This window comes from Boeremia exigua, assembly GCF_020726555.1.
Source record: "Boeremia exigua strain MPI-SDFR-AT-0100 chromosome Unknown C7974scaffold_14, whole genome shotgun sequence".
Lineage (NCBI taxonomy): Eukaryota > Fungi > Ascomycota > Dothideomycetes > Pleosporales > Didymellaceae > Boeremia > Boeremia exigua.
Genome location: NW_025763531.1, coordinates 609,430 through 632,524, shown reverse-complemented (window position 1 = coordinate 632,524; position 23,095 = coordinate 609,430). Strand labels below are relative to the sequence as shown.

The window sequence follows — 23,095 nt, the reverse complement described above, 5'->3', positions numbered from 1 at the left end:
AGCTGGTGCCCAGAGCTTAGTGTAGGGTATTTTAAGCCTGGTAAGTATTGGAGAGACTGTCGTCGAGATTGACGTGACGAGGTTGGAGGAGATGGCAATTATATCGAAGCGCAGGTACTGCAACAAGGTTGACCGTGGGACTAGAACGTTGATGAAGATAGACCAGGGGTTAGTTGCGGTATAGTGATCTTTTACGGCCGTGATGACAGATAGAGAGCCGATTGAGGTGTTAGATATATATTTGATGAGGTGGTACAACAGCATCGCAAACACGTAGAGTGAAAACAAGTGTCCAAGTCCCATGATGAAAGCTGGTACATTCCCAAAATAGTCGACCATGCACGAGCAACATATCTTCAGACAGCCGTGCGTGCATCTGTGACGTGTCCCCAAAGAGTCTTGCATACATGAATAAATATCCTGCAGGCTTGAATGAAGGCGTTGTAAACAGTGTTGAAGACTCCAGTGATCAAGCTAGCAGCATGGTTTTTAATAGCCAAAACGCACCCTCCAAGGTACGCCAAGCAAGTGCGACGATAGGCCCAAGCCGCTAGAAGCTGATTGAGGACTAGAACCACCCATAGAACGACCAGGAGATCCACCAAAGAGTGACTCACTCTGCGAGTTGTTTCCAAGCGGCCATACAGACGTTCGCCGACCATATCGATGAGGGTGGAGTAGGATCTCTCCATTCCGGTTGGTGATTTTAATTTGTAGCTGGAAAGGTATTTACCTAAGATTAGTGCATTGGCTTACTGATGTGTCCGTAGAATAATGCATCAAACAGATAAAAATACATAAGCTTTTGTAGATTGTCAGTGCTTGTAGCAGGATGTAGACGGACTTAGATGGCGCACAGGCACCATGTTTACTGGTTTTTGCTCCATCTCGTGCTGAAGCTGCGTGTGTTGAACAGTGCTAGAAAAGGCAAAAGGGATCTGATTAGATACAAAGAAATTGTCTATTCGAGCAGAATCCTATCGAGAACTGAACAAAGGCGCGTTGAAGGTATCACAGCGAACAAAGAAAAACTTATGGGAATGTCAATCACGCTGCCCCATCAGATAAGACAGTTGATGCTGTCGAAAATACAAAGGCGGAACCCCTGTCTTTGTTCTCAACATCTGTTGTATCCCGGACGGAGAAGAAAGAAATCTTCAGAAAGAGACATTCATGGAGCTAGAAGCCTTGGACGGGATGCTGTAGGTGTAAATTGCGCTCTTAGTGGTAACGTTCACGCCTGTAATAGCACGAATGCTGATTTGGATGATGTCACACCACTGCTGGCTTCACAGAGACGCATATCCTCCATTGAAGTCATCGATGCGTTATCTCGTGCCACCATATCTATAGTGTTGTATCGTTCAGACCGCTTTCGTTGCTTGTTTATGGCTACAAGCTTGGTGGCGCCTCTACAGCGTTCGCGATCGCAAAAGATGCATCTACTAGTGCCTCTTCGCTGCTGCGCTCATCTGAAGAAGTTCAAATGATGCATTAGCGCGCAGGATTCAAACCTGGTAAGGCAGTGGCGATTATAATTGCCTCGGCTGTGACGCAGTCGAGCATAATCATCTGCACTGCCTGCTGCGGTATCTACCACTGATTAGTCGTCGTTATTCCTGCTTGCAAGTTAGTGGGCCTCTAGATGAGTTGTGAGATCATCTTCTCCGACTGCATTGCTGATGTGTACAGATCACAGCTTGACGAAACCGACGTTTGATCCTTGCAATCTGTGTTCCATGTACAGTGTGGTCACACTGTTCACGATTGACTTGACCATAGAGTCGCGTTGATTGGCGGCACTAGACATGGTAGAATGCTAAAGCAAGGAATGGTGAGTGAGCAGAGGTATTTGATACATGTATCGGTGAAGAACGCCTACACGCTTCCGCTCTGCCTGACCGGCTGTGATGACCACTGTGGGGAGATGGCTCTGGAGTCCCTAGTACGAACATATTCCGGGTACCTGCAACATTAATGTGGAGCGCTGAAGATGATGGCCTATCGTATCAAGGAAGGCTTGATTGATGCGAAAGGCGCAATATCAGCCTTCTAGATCTTCCACCCTGCATTCACCTTTGCCTAGGATGAATGAGGTTGTGGCAACATCTTAGAGGACTTGAGCGGCACTACTTTGGTTGCCTACTATACAACGTCTGATACCTGCCTTGTACTGTCGTAGGGTGGCATTTTCGCGCCGAGTCTTCTTCACATCGTGCGGGTTTAACTGGTTATCCAAAGAAAATTCCGAACTTCCAGCGGAAGACTGTCCTGTAGGCACGAAGTAGAATGCACAGGAGCTCACAATCGTGTCTAGCGTCATCTTTCAACGACACGTACCTTCAAACCCATCTTTAAGAGCTGTTACATCCCTACTCAATTTGTTATTGCAATCACTGGTACGGTTGTAGATGAGTGTGAGACCAAATTGAAGACTCCATCTAATCCTGATTCAGTGCATAAATCCTTTGCAGTCCCTAAAATACATCAGTTCTCTAGCATGTCTCGAGTGGTTAGCGTGAACAAGAAAAGAGGAGGAAGGGATCAAGGAGATCGAGAAAGATGAGCACAGAGATGAGGACGACATCTTGACTAACATTGTGATGATTCTCTGTCCCGCACGCTCAGTTCCAGCATTAGGCGAGTGAGTTCTCGGCGTGGTGTACTGGATGTTCACCTCACACGCGCTCGCCCACTACTTGTGGCGCGACTTGAAAACCTGCACGCAACTCACCTACTGTCCTAAATGCTTTTAAAATGCCTTCATCCTTCTATTTCAACACCTGTTATCAGGATCACAGCAGCTGCGGTGGCCTCGTGAACGCGGGTTTAAAGTACGGTCAAGTCCAGACTATGCGCTCCTCAATGACGGCTTGACCGGAAGCACTCTCGAAGGAAAAGAAGGAAGCGGACACATGTCCATCTCCTGCCCCCGATATATTCACTCGGCGCTGCGTGCAGCAAATGGGCAAGACGCGGTATACCTGAGCAATCTAAGAAGATGTAGCGATAGTCGATAACAGCTATAGGTCTTTCGTCAGGGGGCGGCGAACTTATCGTACTATAAGTAGATGACGACGCGGGGAGCGAGAGATGGAATGACTACGAACAAGGTCGGAAACAAGGATTTCCTGAGGAGCAAACACATGAGTGAGGTCTATGCACGCGATGGCTCTGAAGTACGTACCGCCAGAAGATGACCAGCATCCAGAGAACAGGCCAATTATGGACCACCATCAGAATCGATTCGATGGAGCTTCCAGTAATCGCAATCCCATCGCTGCCAGCGGCGGGCATGAATGTGTTATTGTCAACCGGACCATGACCCGAAGCATAACAGGATACACAGCGTGCCGAGAGTTGAGCACACTCCTGCTGGAAATTGTGAAAGGTGACGGCCTCGATGGTCACCGGGCTCGATGGTCACGCGTTCGATGGTCAGAGGCTCGGGCCCGACGACGACGACCTCAATATAAACCGCGCCACATACTCCGCTAGAGTCTATCATGATGTCGTTTGCATGGGCGGAGAAGCAGCACCAACAGTAGGCGAAGGAGGTCAGAAGGTTATACTCATGTTAGCAGACTGTCCAGACGGATCCTGGTCCCAGCACCACTCAGCCAGAGTAAGGTAGGTGAACAGCAAACCAAGAGGGCATTCAATCACTTCGCTTACAAAGCAAGACCTTCGCGATCATGAACTCATCACTGCCGAAGCGGTGCAGTGTCTGCCAGTGCAGATGGTAGAGCTGCTTGCGGTGGCTTGCGCGTCACGCCAGGCCAGTGACCAGAATTCCAGGAGTACACGAAAAGTATATTCAGTGGTTTCAACACCTTCACCACAGGCTAGGGCACATGGAAGTCATTCCTTCAGCATCGATGCATGAAACACCCATCCATATACTTGTGGACGGTCTCCTATCCTAGCTACCCAAATTACTAGTAGAGCCTAGTAAAGCTTTCCCACAACACTGGAATCTCGAATGATTCGATGCGGATGCAGTCAATCTGATTCAGAATGCGAAGGTCGAGTTTACAGTCGAGATAGAAGGAGTATCTGAGAACATCGATGCGGGAAGTGAGATCGAGATCCAGTGACGTCTCTGCATGACAGGGCAGAGGAAGTTTAAATGAGCTTCAAAACGTAGGCACGATACCAGATCGAGATGAGTTTGATGTTCGGCACATTTTACGCGAAAGATTCAAACGTCCTGTTACTCGGACAGGGCACTGCTGATCGGATAGGCTCTCGGATGACACGTAGCTTGGTCGCTTTGACGGAGTTGAATTGAAATGTAGTACCATTAGTGAAAATCGACTACCACGCAATGAATACACTGATAATCTCGACAATCGCTCTTCCTCCCTGTCGTACCGGTGGAAACAGTTCGTTTCCACAGAGACACATGGAAACTTCAGTCTATCGTAGAGAAGGCTCTTTGTAAACACGGCCAGGAAGTGATCTAGCTGCCATAATTTACCTTGCCCAAGCCAATGTAGGCTGGCCGACTGGCAGGCCGCAATGATGCAGCATATGCCTGACACAGACCATGAGACCTAAAAACGAATTCTGGACCGCTGCCATCTAGCAGAGAAGATACTACCACCCTGTCGCCGCTGTTAGTGGGCGAGATAGCGCACCACCGACCATGGAGCTTATCGATGTCCTTGTAGGCTTTCGAAAGGGCTTCAAGGTATCGAGAGAAGACAAGCTGCCAATCTGCGGCGCACTTGATTTGGACTCCCTGTCCGCGGCTTAAATTCTTGAGCCTGGACATATCGATGACAGAGCTCTTCTTATAGTAACTGGCTGCCTTGCCAAAGTGATGGCCGATAGAGACTGATCTAAACTGAAGAGCGCCCCCAAGTTCTGAAAAGCTGGTTTGGAGCAACCTATGCTCGGCACTATTCATGTATTCCTTCGTCACAGTAGAAAAACGACCGAGGGCTTGGCAGGTCAGAACTGTAGCGTTCTCAGGACTGCGAATAATGCTCAGCGCGGATGACCTCGTGTCTTCGGTGATTATGCGAGCGTAACGTTGGTAGTCAGACCGGGCGTTACGGAGATGCTGGACAATGTAATTGTACAGTGCATAGTCCTTTTCCAGCTCTTCTGCGATGGCTTCGAAGCCCTGCATTTGACTGGACTGGACGTCGCTGACCATCTTGTAGTTTACGTCGGATGAGAAGTGTAGATCACGTATCAAGTCTTCGAAGGTAAGATGTGGCCCTGTTGTAATGCCACAAAATACCTCTGGGGTGATCTCGAGTTCGGACGGTACACAGTTCCTCGTGCACATCTTCAGGTCCGAAGTCGTGTTATACAACGTCACTTCGCATTGCTTCAAGGCCTGACAAGGGTTAGCAGAGATCTTCCCGAGTGAAAGAAGTACTCACAATAGATTCTGAGCCCCAAGTGCGGACAAGGCAGTAAATGAGCAGCAGACCTCCGATCCACTGGCACATCTCCAGCCGCCAACGTCGCGAAGGGATGCTGAACTTCCACGCGCTTGCGGCACTGAATATGGCAGAGAGGAAGCATCCGACGAGAATGAGAGCAAGAACGTCCCAAACGAACAGGATACCGCCTGAATCTACGGTAGGCAAGACTGAGAGGAACGGTTATTCCACAGTCCATCCCAGCCGATGTGGGGAAGACAATATCGGTGGGAGCAGGGAGATGTAGTACACACTGCGGAGTTTGTTCATCTTCAGATTCAGACACCGTCTGGATGAGAACATGAGCTCCAGGGCGTACAAAACGCCGCCCAAGATTGGTAAGAGGAGCGTAGGGGATAAGCCGCGAAGCATTGGCAGCACAATCCATGAGTGGAGCAACAGCGCAAATTCCTCTGAGAACAGCCACTCAAGGGTAGGGTGCAGGGTACTGCTCTATGGGCTGTTAGCTGGAATGTTAAGTTGGGCAGAAAAATATTTACCAAGTCATGCATGTTGCTGGATTTCAGACGCTATGTGATGCTGGTAGGTGGATGTTGGAGGGTTGCGGGCGGGTGGTTGTTGGATGGTTGCGGGCAGGTGGTTGTTGGAGTGTTGCTGTCAGTGTTGGGATCGAGAATTAAGTATTCTGCGGGGCGGTGCATTTGTCTTGGTCACGTACGATCGAGTGAAAGGCCGTACGCTTGGGTTAGGCAGCAGCCTATGGCATCATAGTAGCGAGTCACAAGCATCCACTAAACATCTGTGAAGGCTTGAATGTCTTTTACAGATAATGAATAACTTTGGAGAAGAGCGATAAGCAAGAATCGCAGCGAGCAATATTAGCAATGAGAACTGGGGTAGGTGTACAGCTGCCTATATCGTCGACTGGGCTCGATAGGTGTAACACTGCGGCCTGCTGAAGTCAGAGAAAAGCGCAGCTTAAAGGTTTGATACAAAAACAATCCAATCGCGGACTATAGTACATAGATCTATGAGTCGTATTCATCCAGTAGGCGGCGGTCTTCTCGTGTAACGCAGTGGAGAAAGCGACATTGATTACGCAGTCTCGCTGCGGTGCACCCGATGGCTGGTGGCATACGCATTGTGGAGCTTCTCTAAAGGACAGGGATCAGCGTTCTTGAGTATTTTAGGTGACATGTATAGCTCTACAAGTTACGTTGATATTCGCAGTATTGCGAACTGACTCACTCATTTGCAGCGCAAGAGGTGTAAGTCGATGTGTCGCGTTCGTGCACGTATTAAAGGCGTCGCGACAACCAAAAGTGACGGGCTGCAAAAGAATGATAAGGCCACGGCATTGACTACACCGCACATCTTTAGCGTACGTTGCCACGTCCTAGCGAGAGCGTCCAGTTCGAATCTAGCCTGATGACACACTTACGCACAGCCACCGTCACGGACCACGATACACTATTGCACCTTGACAATCTTTATTCGTTATGTCCAGCAACTAACTATCTTGAGAAATTCAGTCTCGACCTTTCATCAGGTGCAAATCCTTCGGATGTCCAATACTGCAACCAAGCGTTGAAAGGCAAACCAGCAGCATCAGGGCTGGCGGCGGTCGGAGTGTGACGAAGACCTGTCTCAAATCCGACAGAATCATACTGTCAAGCTTGAAAGAAGTGAAGAAAAGTGTAAAGGACGTTTGTAACTCAATGGTGGCACCAATTGAAACATGGCCTGCAGATCAACAGCGCTCTCAACTCCATACTCGTCGCTCCGAGCAACACAAACGACAAGTATGGTCTTCGCATGTGAACTGCTGAGAGCTACAAAATTGAGATGTTAATGGACAGTACGTCTTCTGATATCGCTGTGCGATACGGAATATGTTCTAGGTTCGACGCTCTAGAACAAGTGGCAGCTCTGAGGACGAGGAGAGGACTTGAGACCACGCGTGCGTGCAGTGTCCTTGTCGAACTTCTTGAACACTGATGCTAGATACATGTCAGCCGAAATCCTTACTTTGTACAAACTTTGCTAGTCTTGGCGTACTGAATGAGGATACAAGACCCCTCTTCTTAGTTTTCGAAGCTGCAGCCATGGTCGCGGGCATGCTGTCAACATCGATATGGACAGCTGTGGAGGTGCTGGGGATTAGGAGCGGCGGGGCAGAGACGTAGACCTGCGGATCAGCGATGGAATAGTATCCCTCCGGGACGGTGAAAGGATAGCCAAGGTCGTAAAGCACCTGGGACTCGATGAACCGGCGAGTGATGGGGTGCATGGCAGCAGGGCTCGGCAGATCCTCCGTAAGCGTGACCGAGCTTGCAGAAGACATCGAAGAGACGCAGCTTGATGAGGACAGAGAGATAGCGGAGCTGACAGAAAGAGCGGTGTTTGTGGACCTGATGGAGCTTGCTGAGCTTGCGAGCTCAGAGTTTGTGATGGCAAACTCCTCGATAGCGCACATGAACGCTACAATCGCGCCCTCGTCTGCAAACATCTCCTCCGCAGATGTGGTCAATGAAGCTCGAATAATAGCCTAAAAGGTGTCACTAGCTGGTTGTTGCGTCGGTCGCATGGTAATTTGTACCTGGTCTTCGCCGGTGGTCTTGCCGAGATCCTCGTCAGTCAACGCCTGAGTGGTGGAAATAGTACAAGTAATGCGGCCGCTTGCGTTGTTCATGGCGAAAGTTGCGATGTGAGAGTTGCGATGTGAGAATTCCGATGCGAGAGTTGCGATGTGAGAGCTGTGATTTGAAAAGTGTGAGGTGGTTGTAGAGCTTGAGTGCGGTGTGTGGGTCTCGAGTGAAAATGTAATGTGTGTGTAGGAAGAGAATTACAAGCGATTTAGGCAACCGAACAAACGGTCAGCGTTGCCGATCTCCGCTCTTCACTTTGAGTCGTACTTGCAGGTCTCTATCGAGATTGATCACTAATGCTTATGATCGACATTTAACTATGACATGTATGCCATGAGGCGGACGCGATCCATTGACATGGCCGTTGTCTCTTATCCAAGCGAAGACGAAATATCAAACTACGTTTTCAATCGCGCGGTTGAGTACCCAATGGACATTGGGAGAAATACCAACGTGGCGACATAAGATAGTTGTAGGTTCTTCTTTACTTTGTCTTGAACATGCTGTTGAGCAGCTAGAGCTCTTTCTTTTAATCAAGAGCGATTAGCCCTTTTGATGAACATGTTGCAGTTCTTAAACCGCGCGTGTGCTGAGGTAAGGCTGCTGGGTGGAACACTGGTACGGCTGACTCCTAAAGAAGCTGGTGGGCACTGTGTCGCGTCAAGTCTTCGAATATTGAGGACTCTACAGATATCAATGATAATGAGCTACGTTATGTACGACATCTGCTACAATGCATGGCAAGGGTATATTGGCGTTGCCCTTGCATCATTACATACCCTTCTTCATGCTCACTCGACCTGTAGCATGACCCTTGGTCTGAGTAGTGTCAATCAACGTGAATTGCAGAGCAGACGGGCACTCTATCGCATGAGCGTAGGGAGCGTAAGCTGATGCCAAGCCAAGCTTTGCACGTCTTTGAAACATCACGATGACACTGAGTGAATCCGCACGCTAAAATCGCATCACCTATTTCGTCCGACTTTTCAGCACGTGTGCATCAGGCCTCCACAAAAGCTTTACGCATGATGAAATGCACAGAGTAGCATTGTCACATCAACCCACTCGTACCTGTTCCCTCCTTCATGCTAAATGAGCCACACAGACGCCGACAGACCTATGGGATGATTCTCTTGGCGTGGCAGCTGGCTTACGTGTGGTTTCTATTTACTCGCAGTCGTGACTGCAAGGGTGAGAAGTTCGTGCATCGAATATAACCTCCTCTTAGCCTGCTTTTTTCACTCCTAATGTACCGCTACTTCTGACTCGCTTTCATGGCTTTTCAACCTCGTCGTAACACCATGACTAAGAGATACTCCGCAAACAGTCTACCTACCTATTTTTGCTGGATACTCGATGTGCACAGGACTGGTTTTCTTCCCCTTCTAGGTCACCTGCGATTTGTGTGCTCTCAGTCGAGTGAGAGTGTTGTGTCAGTGTCGAGAATTCCGCCGATAGGAATTTTCAGTGAGAGAATGCCACTATCCGCTCTATTGATGGTAGGTAGAATAGTGTAGTAGTTATTGCAACGTAAGTCACTCCAGTGCAGTACGTCCTACTGTTTCCATGATTATGTATGTCAAGCTCAAGATCCATCCATGGCTGCGCATGAGAATGTTCGGTGAACCGCCAGATCACGATGGCCGAGGTCATTGCCCGCAATCTTAGGTTAATGCTGAAGTAAAGGGTTACTAGGACAGTGCATAGAACTGTAATAGAGTATCAATAGCGTTGCGCTAGAACCTATATCGGACATCCAATCCCTGTAAGCGCAAATCGCAGGTATAACTCTGACATCAGATGGTACGGTACGTTACAGTACGCTAACCTGCAACGCTCCAGAACAAGAACGCTGGGGATGGCTGCCGAAAACGGTCTAGTAATATTGTGCGGCACTTGACGTTGACCGCAAAGGAGGCGACGCGGGTCTCTGTGGACATGCAGTACTGTTTAGTACGCAGGAAACAAATTTTTCAGAATTCCAGGAGACTCACCTATCGTCTGTAGTGCCACAGCGACAAAGGGAAGAAGACGCTGTAATGAAGTCCCAAAGCAGAACGACCCCATCTTAAAGAGATGCTCAGCTTTTCTTGTGATGATCAAAGGCTGATGACGCGTCCTGCAGATTGTTGCTCACTTTCAGTGACTTCATCTGGTCCTACTGAAAGAGCTTATCAAGAGTAGTGCAACATCCCTTTAACTGACCACAAGGTCAGATCCAATCATCCTGCGCAGACGCCGCCCCCACAATAAACAGCAAGACCTCTAATCGTTTCACACGCTTTAGCTTTAATATAAGTTCCTAGACAGGATTCTTATCATCCTTATTAACTATGTCTGCTTTGTCCCCTAAAGATTTAGAGAAGGTAGATTTGATTATAGGTTCTAGCTTTGCTAGAACATTATTGTAAGTAGTCTTGTTACGCAGCTTAGATCTAGCATATAGGCGTCCTACAGCTTTAGACTAGCTACCCTGCAAGTTTAGAATTGTCAAGGCTGCTAATTTAGGCGTTAGATTATAGGGGCACCTGGCTTCTATAGACGTTTCTGCGTAGGATATATATAAGCAGCTCTTTCTGCTTTAACTTAGGGCAGTAGGTCTCCCTAACAGTAGCAGGGAGACTTTGCTTACTATGGTAGAGAAGAAGGCTTAGTTAAGCAGCAGCCAGACGTTCTCTTATCTGGTTCTGATTAAGAGTCTGTGCAGCGCAAGACTTCACAGGAAGCTTAACCTTATCCAGCAAATCTAACACAAAAACATTATTACGCCTATTAAGGTGTTTCTTACAATAGAACTTTGCAACCTTATGTTTAAGTACGTAGCAATCCCTCTCTTAAGCAGTGCATGCAGTTCTAGTCTTAAAAATAAGTGCCTAGCTTCTAGCTTTGCGCAGGTACGTTCAAGTTACGTATAGCTAGTCTGCACAGAATCTAACAGTTGTAGATTCTTAGCAGCATGGCAGATCTAGAGGCTAAAGGGCTGGCACACGGCTCTCTGATCTGTTCAACTGTGTTGTTGCATTCCCAATATTGGTAGGTACGTATCTTTCCACTTGCTAACGTTTCTGCTGAACCCTGGACTAGCGGCGAAAGAGGACTGTTGAAGCAAGTAAAACCAGCCGTGGTAACAAATGTTCAGAAAACCCAAACGGTCTACCTACACTAGTGCCCTTGCTGATAATGAACATGATAAGTGTTGCAGTGATCATTGTCAGCTTTTTTTTTTGAGTGGAGCAGCACGTCATCACGGTGCCTGAGTACATGTTGACTTACTGAGTGTGTCGAAACTACAAAAGTCAAATGCTATAGAGGCCACACGAGTGCACGGCTCACCGGATCCATTGTATGACAGTCCCGCACTGAGTCGTCAGAAACTCCTTAGAATGCCTGTCTCGAGACGAACACGAACCACTACGGCCATCAACAATATTGGGTTGGCGAGGCCTTCGTCAAAGCTCGACGGTCGAAGATATAATAGCGACTTTTTGAGGATGATGGTCGTGAATGAGATCTATACAGTCGAGACATTTCATGGTTTGAGCTGCTCTGGCAATTACTTGATACGAACGATGCCCAGCACAAGTTTCATCGAGGCTCAACTGGGGATTGATCAAGTTCACCGTACATTTGGCCTACTTCCAACCACCATCTTCCTTCGCTTGCAGGAGACATCACGGAGGAAGAAATCAATGGCTTATACATGCTGAAGGACTACACGGTGCTGAGTAGCCGTGATCGCATGAGCTCGTGCCCGGCTCGAGGCTCTGTTCGACTTCTCCGTGAAGAATCGATAACAGCCGCCCCAGACCCGTACTGCGTGCTCAGGCCATGGCAGTATCTGGCGTGCGAATTGCAGATATATGTCACGACCCTATCGGCCGCCCTGCGGCTCGCCGTGAGGTCGATACAAGTAGCGGCAGCAGCAATGTCATGGAGAGTGGCGAACTGGATAATGTTAAAGTCTCGCGACTAGCAGATGATGAAAAGAGACTCAAAGGGCCTAAATAGCCCGTAGATGTAAGTCCTCAGCATTAAACTCACGACCGACAGTCGTGCGCGTGTCGGACACGTCCCGGGATCCGGCAGCTATCAGCGCGCCAGTTCAGCAACACGCATAGGCAGCAAGCCATAGTACAGACCGTTTAGCTACTCGCTTAATCGCCGTCAGTCTTCAAAAAGTCTGTCATTCTTTGCAAGAACGGTGTAAAAGAAGTCGAAACGATGGTTCATAGTGCAATGTGCGATGATATCGAATGTCAAGCGCGTGAAGTCGTACGAGCTGCAAAGTGATGTATTTTTTATTAAGTATGTTGTGTATCACGAGCGAGATGGGCATTTGAGTTAGTATGCAATGCGCGATGCTCTGATTCTTCTCTTGCGGGCTGAGGCCATCGTCGTAAACGCGGCTGCGGGCTTATTTGGGTGCGGCCGCTTGGATCTCGTAGAACTGCTGCTCGTTCCATATTCTGTTCATCAGGGCTTGCGAGCCGATGACTAGGCACTCCTCGCCCTCGAGGCGAAACTTCCATGTCTCTCTTGATTGACAGTAACAAGCACTGAGCGTACATGTTGCACATGTTCCTGATTCAAGAATACTCAGGTGGTCCGGGGATCTCGGCCAGCCTCATCATCGCTGTGGGGCGGTAACGAGACGAGACGATGAGATCGGAAGCTGTTCTTCAAGCAGAGATCGCGAGACAGACATGCCCGGGCGGGATTACACTCGTGCGCTAAAGGCTTCCGCTTCCAGATTGATGCATCGCGGCGGCAACCCTGTTCAGCCGTTCGAGCGTGGTTGGGATACCGTTCAGGTATATGGGTACTGTATGATTCGTTCCTCGACCACCGGTCAACACTGACTCCAACACGATATGGCAGTTATTGAGTCTGGTATTTCACAGTAACGCATGGACATGAAGTGGGCTGCTAATCAAACCTGCATGCAAGCACACATCAATGCCTCTATTGTGAGTCTTTTCTATAGCGTACCTGTGACTAGCAGCTACTTATACAACGGAATCCGCCTTGATGGATGATCGTCTAATCGTAGAGTTCAGCCTAACATCAAGTATCCCTACCTTTTCTTATAGCTTTGAGACGTGCATTTCTCAGCAGCTGCATACTGACGCGTCTTGCGTGAATGCACCTGCCCGCAAAACATCGCCGAAACCAGATCGATTTTACCACCGCCTCGTCGCGATCTGCCATAAAGAGCATCGTGAAAAGCTCCTCAAACGATGTCTAACTTCTGAACCACAGTCGTGACATGTCCAGAGGTTCTGTGCCCGACTGCCTTGTCTCCTTTGCAGTCAGCCGTGTTGTTCTGCCCCTCTCCAAAAGCCGTCTTACCCTGGTTTTCTGGCACCCGATGAGCCGCCATCTTGACTTGTTCATTGTATTTCCTCCGCGCTTTAGCCTCTGCGCCATTCGATAGTTGCCAGTTCGGCGCGCAAAACGTCAGGTAGTCGGACATGCCTCGGTAGGGGAGTTGTAGCGTACAGTTGCCATTGGTGAGTTGTTGCTTTGGCGCTTGGCATTTGGATGCTGTGGATGGAGCTCAGGGTGGCGGTCTCGGTTCTATGTAGAGGTGGTGGTCCGTGGAAATGCGAATATTGAAGTTCCAACGATGATGAGAAAGCACAAGCAGTGGAGCAAAGTGGACGCGATGCTGACAGACAAATTCTATGCCCATACATTTGCATTTCTATAAGCAGAGCGTTTAGATGTATATATACCGACCAAAAAAACAAGTGGTGCAGCGAGCTAATCAGAGAAGACCGTTATTATCAATGATGACATCGAGCGCACCGACCGAGTAGTTTGACGCACATGGAGAGTTCTTTGAAGTGTCGATTTGGCTCACTGTTCATATGGAACACGATCAACCGGAACAACACAGTCGATCGAGCCAAATGATTTCGGGTATGAGAGAGCAGAGTAATTTCATAGATAGCTTTGATCACTGAATGCTGCAATCATGTGCTATTCAAGGCTTCCAGTTTTGCTCAAGATAGAATGAAGAGCACAAGGAAACTGGTGGAAGCAATCGCAGTAAAGGTGATGGGGTCGCGTTAGGCGAGCTTTCATGTACAGTACCATTCTCGGTTCTCTCTCACATGGAACTGTGTTGGCCAGAACATGGCGTAGCTCCTACCATTCACCGTTCAGTAACACATCTTCATTCAACGACATCGAAGCTAAAGAAAGTGTTATAGAAGAGGAGACGGAGGTTTATAAATTCTACAGGACATCAATGTTAGGCCTACAGAGACTTACATTGAGATAATCCAAAGGGAACGGACTTTGATTATCAGGCACCATGTCGGTTGCATTGTTCATTCACAAATGACATCATCGGTGTGGATTTGACCTGACAAAGACGACAGGAATTCAAGTTGACTATGTAAGCTTTGTCTTTTCCATTGCATTATGCTGCAAGCATCCGGTCCAGCAGACTTGCGTGTTATACAGACAACGAAAACAATAAGTCAACACGCCATCCTGGAAAGTGTGGTTCAACTCACACCAAGGTTTCTCAACGTCTCCCACTCCGGCGTTGACTCCATTTGCGCCCTAGATTGGAATAGCAAACTGGTGTCATTTGACACTGTTCTACTCGACTTCATCCTTGTTGAGCTTCAATATAGTGTTGTAGTTCGGATGATTGAATCCTATGATCGCTCTCCAGCTCCACAATGCGTCGCTGGAGTTTGTTCAGTTGCGCCTCGAGATCTTTCACTTCCCACTCATGCTCCTGGTTTGCGCAATCGATGAGTGTTGGGTGAGTGGTGCTCATGACGGATATGACTTCTTGATGACGGTTCTCATGCTCGATAGGATTGCGCTCAGCAATATCTTGGATGGCGCACTCTGTGGTGAGCTTGGCTGCCCACAGCTTTGGGATGATGTGGCCGATGTTCATGGCAAGACCAACCATGACAATGATATAGATTGTGTCATCAAGAACATCGCCCTTGCTGGGGTCGAGATCTACTTGACAAACCATCCAGACCGAAAACACGACCGCGAATGTCATAGCCAACGTAAGCTGGACGAGCTGTACTTGAAGTTTGTACAGCAACCGGGCGAGTTCAGTATCGACGATGTGTGTTTTTGGTGATTGCTCCGACATATTGAAGACCTGGAAGAGGAACAGGGCGAGTGTGGTAAGATGGAGGGAAGCGCTTGTGTTGCGTTGGAAGCTATCAGTTGAATGCTGGTAGCTTGAGTGGGGTGATTCGAGTGAGGTGGAGAGTTCGTATATATAAGAAGAGGGGAGGCTTCAGATTCCAAAGTTTAGTAAGAACTGTGTGGTATGGTCCTTCACTCTGGACCCACAGTGTTGATGCGGGCCCGTCACGTGCAGGGAGAGTACCTTCGTTTGTCGTGAACATTGTCCACAACGGAGCTCATCGTGTGGTGATGAAGACATGTGAGACGGGCAGGGACCGAGCAGCACTGCGTAATAGGCTTCTGCGGTATGGTAATAATTGACTGTAGGCATCGTGCGACAAATTGATATACAGGTGAGATTGTTGAAGCAGTGTCATCACAGACTAAACGATAATCGCCTCAAAAATGTCTGCAACACTTGTAGCAAGGTACTGAACAATCTAGGCGAAGAAAGGGCTCAGAAGGGACAGCACCGGATGCCGATTTATAGAGGTGAGAGACAGACAAGACAGTGCCCAGCTTTTTCGTACAAGCCAGACGGAAAGAAGCGCTGCAAGACGTGGACACGGTCGCCCAATCTGTCATCAGTCTCCCCAACCACCGCTGCACGACAGCTCTGCAAAACCTCGACCAAACCGCGAACTCGCTTGTGGCGGGGGAGCGAGGCGTACTCCGTCCAGCGCCTGCTTACGTCATCACCAGACTTCCCACGCCCAGTACCACGCCCGCACCCAAGCTCGCAGCGCCACGCACCCGCCCGACCACAGCGCAGTGCCGCACCGCAGACGTCGGCGTGGACAGCACAGCGCGTCGAGCGACGAGGACGCGCGTGGAGCTCCTCGGCGTGCGCGCGCGCGCATGTCAAAGGGCGTCCCGCTTTCGCACAGGGCGACACAGTAAGCCTCATCCTTTACACCTCCACCAAGCAGCCGCCGGGCACGACGCCTATACATAGCTCCCGCTGGGCGCAGCGAGGTTGCCTGGACCGGGCAGCGTGCTATTGTCTCTTCATTGCGCTTTCGCTTTCGCTTTCGCTTTCGCTTTCGCTTCAAGCCATGGTGGAGCGCAAAGAAAGTCCTTCTTCTGCCTTGGTGGCCGGGTCAATCCAAGGGTACACCGTGTGAGTGGGAGAGCAGAAGCAACTGGATTGATAGACACGGGCACAGCACGTTTGAACAAGCTTTCGTTGTCTGACAAGACTGAAATGAATGATGAATACACGCTAATATACTTGATGGATGACGTTAGGATCGTGATATGTCGTAATGCAGACGTGGCGTCTGTGTCTGCGCGGTACTTGCGCGCTAGGCGCCCCTCAAGTGCAGATTTCACTGATGACGAGATCGGGTTCTGGTGCCTGCTATGATGTTCGCCTTGTTCACTTCCTCGCGCAAGTACCTTGGAGGACTCCTGTATCGCGGTCCTCTCGCCACGGGAGGGGCCGGATTGGGTGAGAGCGAACGCGAACGCGAACGTGAACGCGGTGCTCGTGGATCCGGAGTGGGTGTTGCAGGAGCTGCGTCTCGGATTAGCCAAGTCGGCGTATTTCGGGAGCCCGGGGTGAGGGCTATTGGTGTGGCGCTCACGGCATCTGCATCACTTACTGGCAACGCTGCCTAGTGGCATGACGAAGTCGGTGGCGATCGTGTACAGCTCGAACGGGTCCTCGACCTCGGCCTCAACCTCTGGAGCCGCGTCTGCCGTGCAAGGTGACGGCAGCACCCTGGCCTTGTCCAGGCGCTTATTGAGCCTCGTGAGCTATTCAGCCTCACGGGCGCGGTGCTCGGCATTGTCTGTATGGCCCGGGGCGATTGTTCCAAGTCGCTCGGGGCCAGTTTGAAGAAGATCTTCAAGCTTCCTGCCGCGACGGCCAAAGCAGTCGACGGCGGCCCCAGATATGTGGACCATGTGAGCTGGTATAGAGTCAGTCTGGATCGTCCGACGCGTCTGGCATGCGTACGCAGTTTGCTGAGGGGTGGCTGGCCGCTCTCGGTCACAGGTCTGGTGGGTGCGAAAAGCAAACGAGACGAGTGTGCGGGGGCAGGACGAGGGGCGGCGAGCGCGCCTAAAAGCCGAAGGATCTCGCGGAACGCCGAAGGATCTCGCGGCGAGCTGTCGCATCTTCGTTTGTTGCAGGGATATTGCGCTGCAGGGGCGTGTCCTGCAGCCCCTAGCACACGGGCGTGCAAGGCTCAGCGCGGCGCAAATGCCAGCCTGTCTGCATGTGCAAAGCAGCGCGTTGCATCGACTCCATTCGCAATGCGACGGGGAGGGGCGGGGACGTTGTCGCGTTGTACAGACAGCATGGCGGTGTGGGCGGTTAGAGCTCGTTGGGCATGGGCGGCCAAAGGCTCGTCGGCGGGCGATGGGCGGTGGGCGTTGCACAACGTCAAGCGGCCGCGAGTCGCGAGTGGTCGCCCTCGGCTAATCGGGCTGCATCGTCGGCGCTGTTGCAACATCCGAACCCGATGATCGGAGCATTCCTAGCTGCCGGCCGAAAATTCCTGGCTGGCGATGCATCCTCAGCTACGCATAGCGACGTCTGCCGGTTGTTGGCATACTTGGTGTTGGGCGACCGGAAGCCATCTCTCTGCTTGTTGGGGTCATGGCCTGCAGTGTTGGTGACCCTCGTCAACGTTGCGGCTACGTTGCGTCTATCGTTGGAAGGCTCTCGGTGCTGCAGTTGCGTGGTCTAGTCGCGCTCACAGTCTCTGGGGGCCGAGGCCGAGTGAACTGGGCGGCCTCGTCCATGTGGCCATCGGACGTCGACGTCGCCGTCGGTTGTCGCTGTGAAGGGCATCCTCAGGTGAAGAGGACGGGGTAGAGCTCGTGTCATCGTAGCGAGCGTCGACTGCATGTTGATGGACAAAGAACCTCTCGACGCTGATGGACAAAGCATCTCTCCATGTCGATGGATAAAGCATCTCTCGATGTCGATGGATAAAGCATCTCTCGATGTCGATGGATAAAGCAGCTCTCGATGTCGATGGATAAAGTAGCTCTCGATGTCGATGGATAAAATAGCTCTCGATGCAAATTCCCGTGTCGGTGATGTCGTGACGGGAGAAAGCGGGCGCAGTCGAGAACACTAGTGAGAGCAGCTAGTGGCGACACCCTATTACATGTCACGGCGCTACGCACCGACGGCTTCGCAATCGTTACATCTTCATGCTGTTTCCCGAAGCTCATACCGTGTATACAATCCTGCCTGCCGGTGAATTGCAAGACTGCTACAGGGACGACGAATCCGCCAGGGTTGCGCCGGCTCTGATCCGTATGCTGCGGACGCCTACAGCATCTCGACGATCGAGACTCATTCGTAGTGACTAGGCGCTGCCATCCTCGATGCTGCCAGTGCCAAGACAATGATTCAGTCTGCTTGCAAGGCAGGGTGGAGCTTTGCCTGATCTCCAGCATCTTCTCGTCGGTCGATGAAGCGGTGGGTACTTCTGGTATAGCGGCGCCTCACGGCTGGGCAATAGCCTCTTCCACTACCGAAAAACGCAAGTGAAGAGATTATACTGCGGTAGAGAGAAGATGCTATGATGACTCAGCACGGCCAAACAAGCGAGGAATCGAACTAGCGCACATTGTCATCAACATCAACACAATCATCGACGTCTAGGTATGTCTGCATTGTTAGATCGGTGGACATGGTTACACCGAACGCCAATGCTATAGCATCTCTCGCAGCTCTTTCATCGCTCAAACATCGCTGCGTCTGCCGACGTGTCTCCACTAATTTACAAAATAGGCACAACGTGTTTTTCCTTGGCACACTCCTGTTCCGGCGCATCTCCGGGGCTCCTTCCCGCGTTAGTGATGCATCAATCGGACTGCCCTAAATGAAGACTCGTACAATATTGTAGCCTCGGGATCGCCCATCAAAAGATCTTGGCTTCCCCGCATACTGGATGTGACCGAAGAAAGACCAAAGCACGTCTCATGACTGATTGGTGGACTGCTCCATTGTCGCCTTGACGTCGGTCTGCCAAGAACGATGTACCTAGTACACTCACAGTCTAGCAATCGGCGCGTTCGCCGAAACCATTTGATGCGAGCGATGATGTAGTCATGGTGCTGGAGAACTTGAGGTGGATCTTGAGGTTGGCGGTCTTGCGTCAAGCAGGTATAAAGGTGAACGACCTACTTGAAGATAAATCATCCTCTAAATATCTACACAGGTCAAGATGCTCATTTCTAGCATTGTGTCTGCCTCGCTCGGCTTCTGTAGCCTACTTGGCTCTGCAGTAGCCTACACAAATCCTATCCGCAACCCAGGAGGCGTAAGCAGCCTTGCCATTGAAGTGTGGATATTGGCTGACATTGCACAGGGCGACCCACAGATATCATGGTTTGACGGCTACTATTACTTCATCTCTACGGAGTGGACCAACCTTCAACTCGCACGGGCCACGACCATCGAAGGATTGAAGACTGCAACACCGAAGATTATCTACGAGGACACCACCCCAAATCGATGCTGTAGTGTCTGGGCGCCCGAAATCCACTACTTTGATGGGACATGGTACCTCTACTACACAGCTGGCAATGCAAACAATCTGGATGACCAACGCATGCACGTGCTGAAGGGTAATACCAGAGTCTACAGATGATTGATATCCGATACTGACAGCGACACAGGCGGTGCATCGCCCTGGGACGCATGGACCTACGCCAACCAGGTCACGGATGATTGGTCTCTCGACGGCACCGTGGTCCGCTTCAACGAGTGGGGCAACTATTTCGTCTACTCATGCATGACCGGCGTACCACACCAGTCTACCTGCGTCCGCAAACTGAACAGCGACTTCATCTCGGCCGGCGCCAACATCAGTATCATCTCGCAGCCCGACCAGCCATGGGAGCAGTCCGAGGTGCCCGTTCAGGAAGGCCAGTACGGCCTCTATTTCGGCGGCAAGACGTATATCGCGTACTCCGCGAACTATTGCTGGACGCCCGACTACTGCGTTGCGTTGCTCGAATGGGATGGTGTCAGCGATCCGGCGGCGGCGACGGCGTGGAAGAAGAGCGACGGCTGCTCGTTGACACAGGCGAACGGCAACTTTGGCACGGGGCACAACAGCTTCTTTACCAGCCCAGATGGCAACACAACGTACATCACTTACCATGCTACTTCTGTTGCGGGTGGTGCGTGCGATGACCGCCGATATGTCATGGTGCAGCCCGTCAGTGCTAGGGAAGATGGAACCCCCGACTTTGGTGTGCCGCAGGCCTTCGGGACCGAGTATGCGGAACCTGGTCAGTAAATTTAGGACTGGATGTTTGAGTTTGTCGGTATATGAATCAATTTCACATCAGGGCTGGTCGCCCACCTTTGATCGGCATAGGCACAAGCTGGCAATTCTTTTTGACTTAATCCCGCCAACCAGGAGCCTTGGGATCGTTTGACTGGCAGATGAAGACTCTGGGCACGGTACCATTCCGTCAAATGTATACCCTTGTGCTGCGGCGTCATTTTCTGAAAAGCCACATCCGTCAGCCACCGACTGAAGTCGGCCGTTCCGTGAGGCGATGGGACAGTCCGGATCACAACAGTATTTTCATCACGCAGTCGAGATAATCTGACCGTATTCACTCATTAGGAGTATCGAGCAAGTCCACCACCTTGTCGATGTCCTTCTCAGAGGTTCTCGAGAGGATCCACCAGACGTTGAAGTTGCACGTCAGAGTGTCGCTACGGCAACCTCCCTGCGCAGCAACGAAAGATGACATCGGGCATCATGATTGAAAAACAGTGAAACAAACAACCGAAGGCCATGTGTGCAAAGAGATGGGCGCAGGTCAGGCTGTTGCACACCGATAGATCATCGTCACCAAGCCATGCGGGCCAGCACAAGGATAAGAGACTGCATCTAACTAGATCCCGCATGCCTGCGTACCTTCAGAACATCTTCATCTTGTCTTTAAGAAGAGATTTGGCACTCTATTCATGTCCATGCTATGTCGCACTATCCAGTAGCTCAGATGCGATGGCTGCCAGTCTGAATACCTTCGGCAATGAGCAAAGCAACACACTTCACCGTGAGGAGACAAACGATACTAGCGGCACCGGATCCGCCCACTAGAGATATAACAGCAGTGCAGAGGCGCGTCACGCGTTTCGCAAATTAGCGCAATTCCTTTCACAACACACAACACAACAGATTCCCTGCATTTGCAAACCCGCCAACCAAGCTATTAAGCACAAATTTTACGATTCGCAACGCCGTAGTTGCTGCCACCAAAAAGCTCTTCGCTATGCCCTCTGTCCGAGGCTCCAAGTCCCCTACGAAGGACGCGCGTGCGGCACCGTACCCTGCCAGCAGACCTACGGACGACACCGCCAACCAGCAGCCTGTACCATCCACTGACAACACATTGCTGCCATCTGAACCACCGCCCGCTTCGGAAAGCACCTCCGCGCAGCAGAGGACGCCCGCACCAAAAGATGACACCGCCACCAAAGGGCAATCAGCTCCGCAGGGCAGCTACCTTGACATCAAGCTCCGCGAGTACATCGGCCACTGGGGCGAGCGAGAAGTCCCTTGCTATGAGAACGCACGTCTCGCGCCCGCCGCACTTTACCTCACTAACTTTGCTCAGCCCCGCAGCATCCGCCACAGGCTCAACACGATCCTGAACACCAAGGTCAAGATCCCCGGCACCGACGAATCTTTTACCAAGACCAGTATGTCAGCCGAGCTGTGCAAGATCGCGCTCGCCCATCACCCCATCAAGTCGTCTGCCGGTATCGTCACGTGCGAGGGTCCCTCGGTGCATGACCTTGTTGCGTTCTTAAGGGAGCCTAGCAGCACTGATGGTGATAGCACGACGTATTACTACGGCACGATGCTGATCAATAAGATGCGCATCTGGAACTCTAGGATCAAGATCAAGGCCAGGCAGGAAGCGGAGAGAAATGCGGAAAGTGAGGTAGCAGCGCGGATGGCTGGCGAGCAGCAAGTGCAGGTTCCCGAACAGGTGCTGGCACCTGCATCCAGGGATGCCGAGTTAACGTTTCCAAATGCTCACGTGCTAGGAACAGTTGTGGTAGCGAACCCCACGCTGAGGAGGTGCTGCTGAAAGCTGTGTACGATATTAGAGCCAGTCTTTCGGCCGAGCACACCGGGATATTCTCTCGCTCTCTGCACGATGTGAATTAAGATCTCACAGGACAAAGCTCTGTTGGAGCGTTGTTGGTGTAAGGCTCTTCTCCCAAGTAATGTGGGTGGTTCTGGAGTACTGACATTTGTTACAGTGGATTTTAATGTGCGTGTTGCGGCGATTGGAAATAATGGTGGCAAGGATTTCGAGATTAGATGGGAGGCAGCATTATGCTTTACGTGGTCGCGTTTGCGGCGCTTTACGTGGTCGCGCTTGTGGCGCTTTACGTCGTAGTTAGAGCATCAACCGACGTAGATACCTTAAGACCTGACACCTCGATACCATACTCTTCTCCAGTCCAGCACTATCTCTACCGTCTGTTGCACTCGAACTCACTGATGGATTGCACAGACATTCCCCAGGTCGATTAGAATAGTCTACCCTCACGTCAGCCATGCTGCCTCCGCTGCACCGCTCCCGGCTTTACTACAAATACAGCAGATCGGTGTTTGCAATCCCTTGTAGGATCAATGAATCTACATGCCTACAGCCAGGTAAATTAACCAAAACTTCGCACATTCATGGAGAGGATTCCCAGACAATCGAACATTGGTATAACCAACTTCCATATGCCTACGCTGCCCGACCAGTTACGCGCTCTCGCATCCGCGTTAAGGGGCTGTAACCGCACTCAGCAGCCGCGAGCGCAATCAAAACCAACCGACAGGCGTGCGTGGATTACAGGTCTCGCTCCTAGTGAGCTGAGTC

At 50.8% G+C, this 23,095-nt stretch overlaps 7 protein-coding genes across 7 annotated transcripts; 2 read left to right on the top strand and 5 right to left on the bottom strand.

Annotated features, from left to right (window-relative positions):
* Window positions 1–2,110: 2,110 nt before the first annotated feature.
* Window positions 2,111–3,297, bottom strand: C7974DRAFT_380821 (uncharacterized protein; the record flags this gene model as incomplete). The annotated part of the gene is made up of 4 exons (XM_046140545.1): window positions 2,111–2,271; window positions 2,341–2,441; window positions 2,985–2,993; window positions 3,188–3,297. 4 exons carry the CDS (start codon window positions 3,295–3,297, stop codon window positions 2,111–2,113), a joined length of 381 nt encoding a protein of 126 aa, XP_045991790.1.
* Window positions 3,298–4,188: 891 nt separating this feature from the next.
* Window positions 4,189–5,950, bottom strand: C7974DRAFT_380820 (uncharacterized protein; the record flags this gene model as incomplete). The annotated part of the gene is made up of 5 exons (XM_046140544.1): window positions 4,189–4,317; window positions 4,481–5,350; window positions 5,397–5,587; window positions 5,693–5,891; window positions 5,939–5,950. 5 exons carry the CDS (start codon window positions 5,948–5,950, stop codon window positions 4,189–4,191), a joined length of 1,401 nt encoding a protein of 466 aa, XP_045991789.1.
* Window positions 5,951–7,310: 1,360 nt separating this feature from the next.
* C7974DRAFT_380819 (uncharacterized protein) lies at window positions 7,311–8,091 on the bottom strand (the record flags this gene model as incomplete). Its single annotated transcript, XM_046140543.1, has 3 exons — window positions 7,311–7,393; window positions 7,428–7,947; window positions 7,999–8,091. 3 exons carry the CDS (start codon window positions 8,089–8,091, stop codon window positions 7,311–7,313), a joined length of 696 nt encoding a protein of 231 aa, XP_045991788.1.
* Window positions 8,092–14,669: 6,578 nt separating this feature from the next.
* Window positions 14,670–15,179, bottom strand: C7974DRAFT_418196 (uncharacterized protein; the record flags this gene model as incomplete). Its single annotated transcript, XM_046144140.1, has 1 exon — window positions 14,670–15,179. The coding sequence occupies one exon, from the start codon at window positions 15,177–15,179 to the stop codon at window positions 14,670–14,672; it is 510 nt and encodes a 169-aa protein (XP_045991787.1).
* Window positions 15,180–17,609: 2,430 nt separating this feature from the next.
* C7974DRAFT_380816 (uncharacterized protein) lies at window positions 17,610–18,875 on the bottom strand (the record flags this gene model as incomplete). Its single annotated transcript, XM_046140542.1, has 4 exons — window positions 17,610–17,874; window positions 17,927–18,308; window positions 18,412–18,499; window positions 18,810–18,875. The coding sequence occupies 4 exons, from the start codon at window positions 18,873–18,875 to the stop codon at window positions 17,610–17,612; spliced, it is 801 nt and encodes a 266-aa protein (XP_045991786.1).
* A 363-nt stretch (window positions 18,876–19,238) lies between these two features.
* Window positions 19,239–20,668, top strand: C7974DRAFT_75676 (glycosyl hydrolase). Its single transcript, XM_046147224.1, has 3 exons — window positions 19,239–19,506; window positions 19,555–19,813; window positions 19,865–20,668. Exons 1-3 carry the CDS (start codon window positions 19,411–19,413, stop codon window positions 20,488–20,490), a joined length of 981 nt encoding a protein of 326 aa, XP_045991785.1. The 5' UTR covers window positions 19,239–19,410; the 3' UTR covers window positions 20,491–20,668.
* Window positions 20,669–21,481: 813 nt separating this feature from the next.
* On the top strand, window positions 21,482–22,306 carry C7974DRAFT_380814 (uncharacterized protein; the record flags this gene model as incomplete). Its single annotated transcript, XM_046140541.1, has 1 exon — window positions 21,482–22,306. One exon carries the CDS (start codon window positions 21,482–21,484, stop codon window positions 22,304–22,306), a length of 825 nt encoding a protein of 274 aa, XP_045991784.1.
* Between the last annotated feature and the right edge of the window lie 789 nt (window positions 22,307–23,095).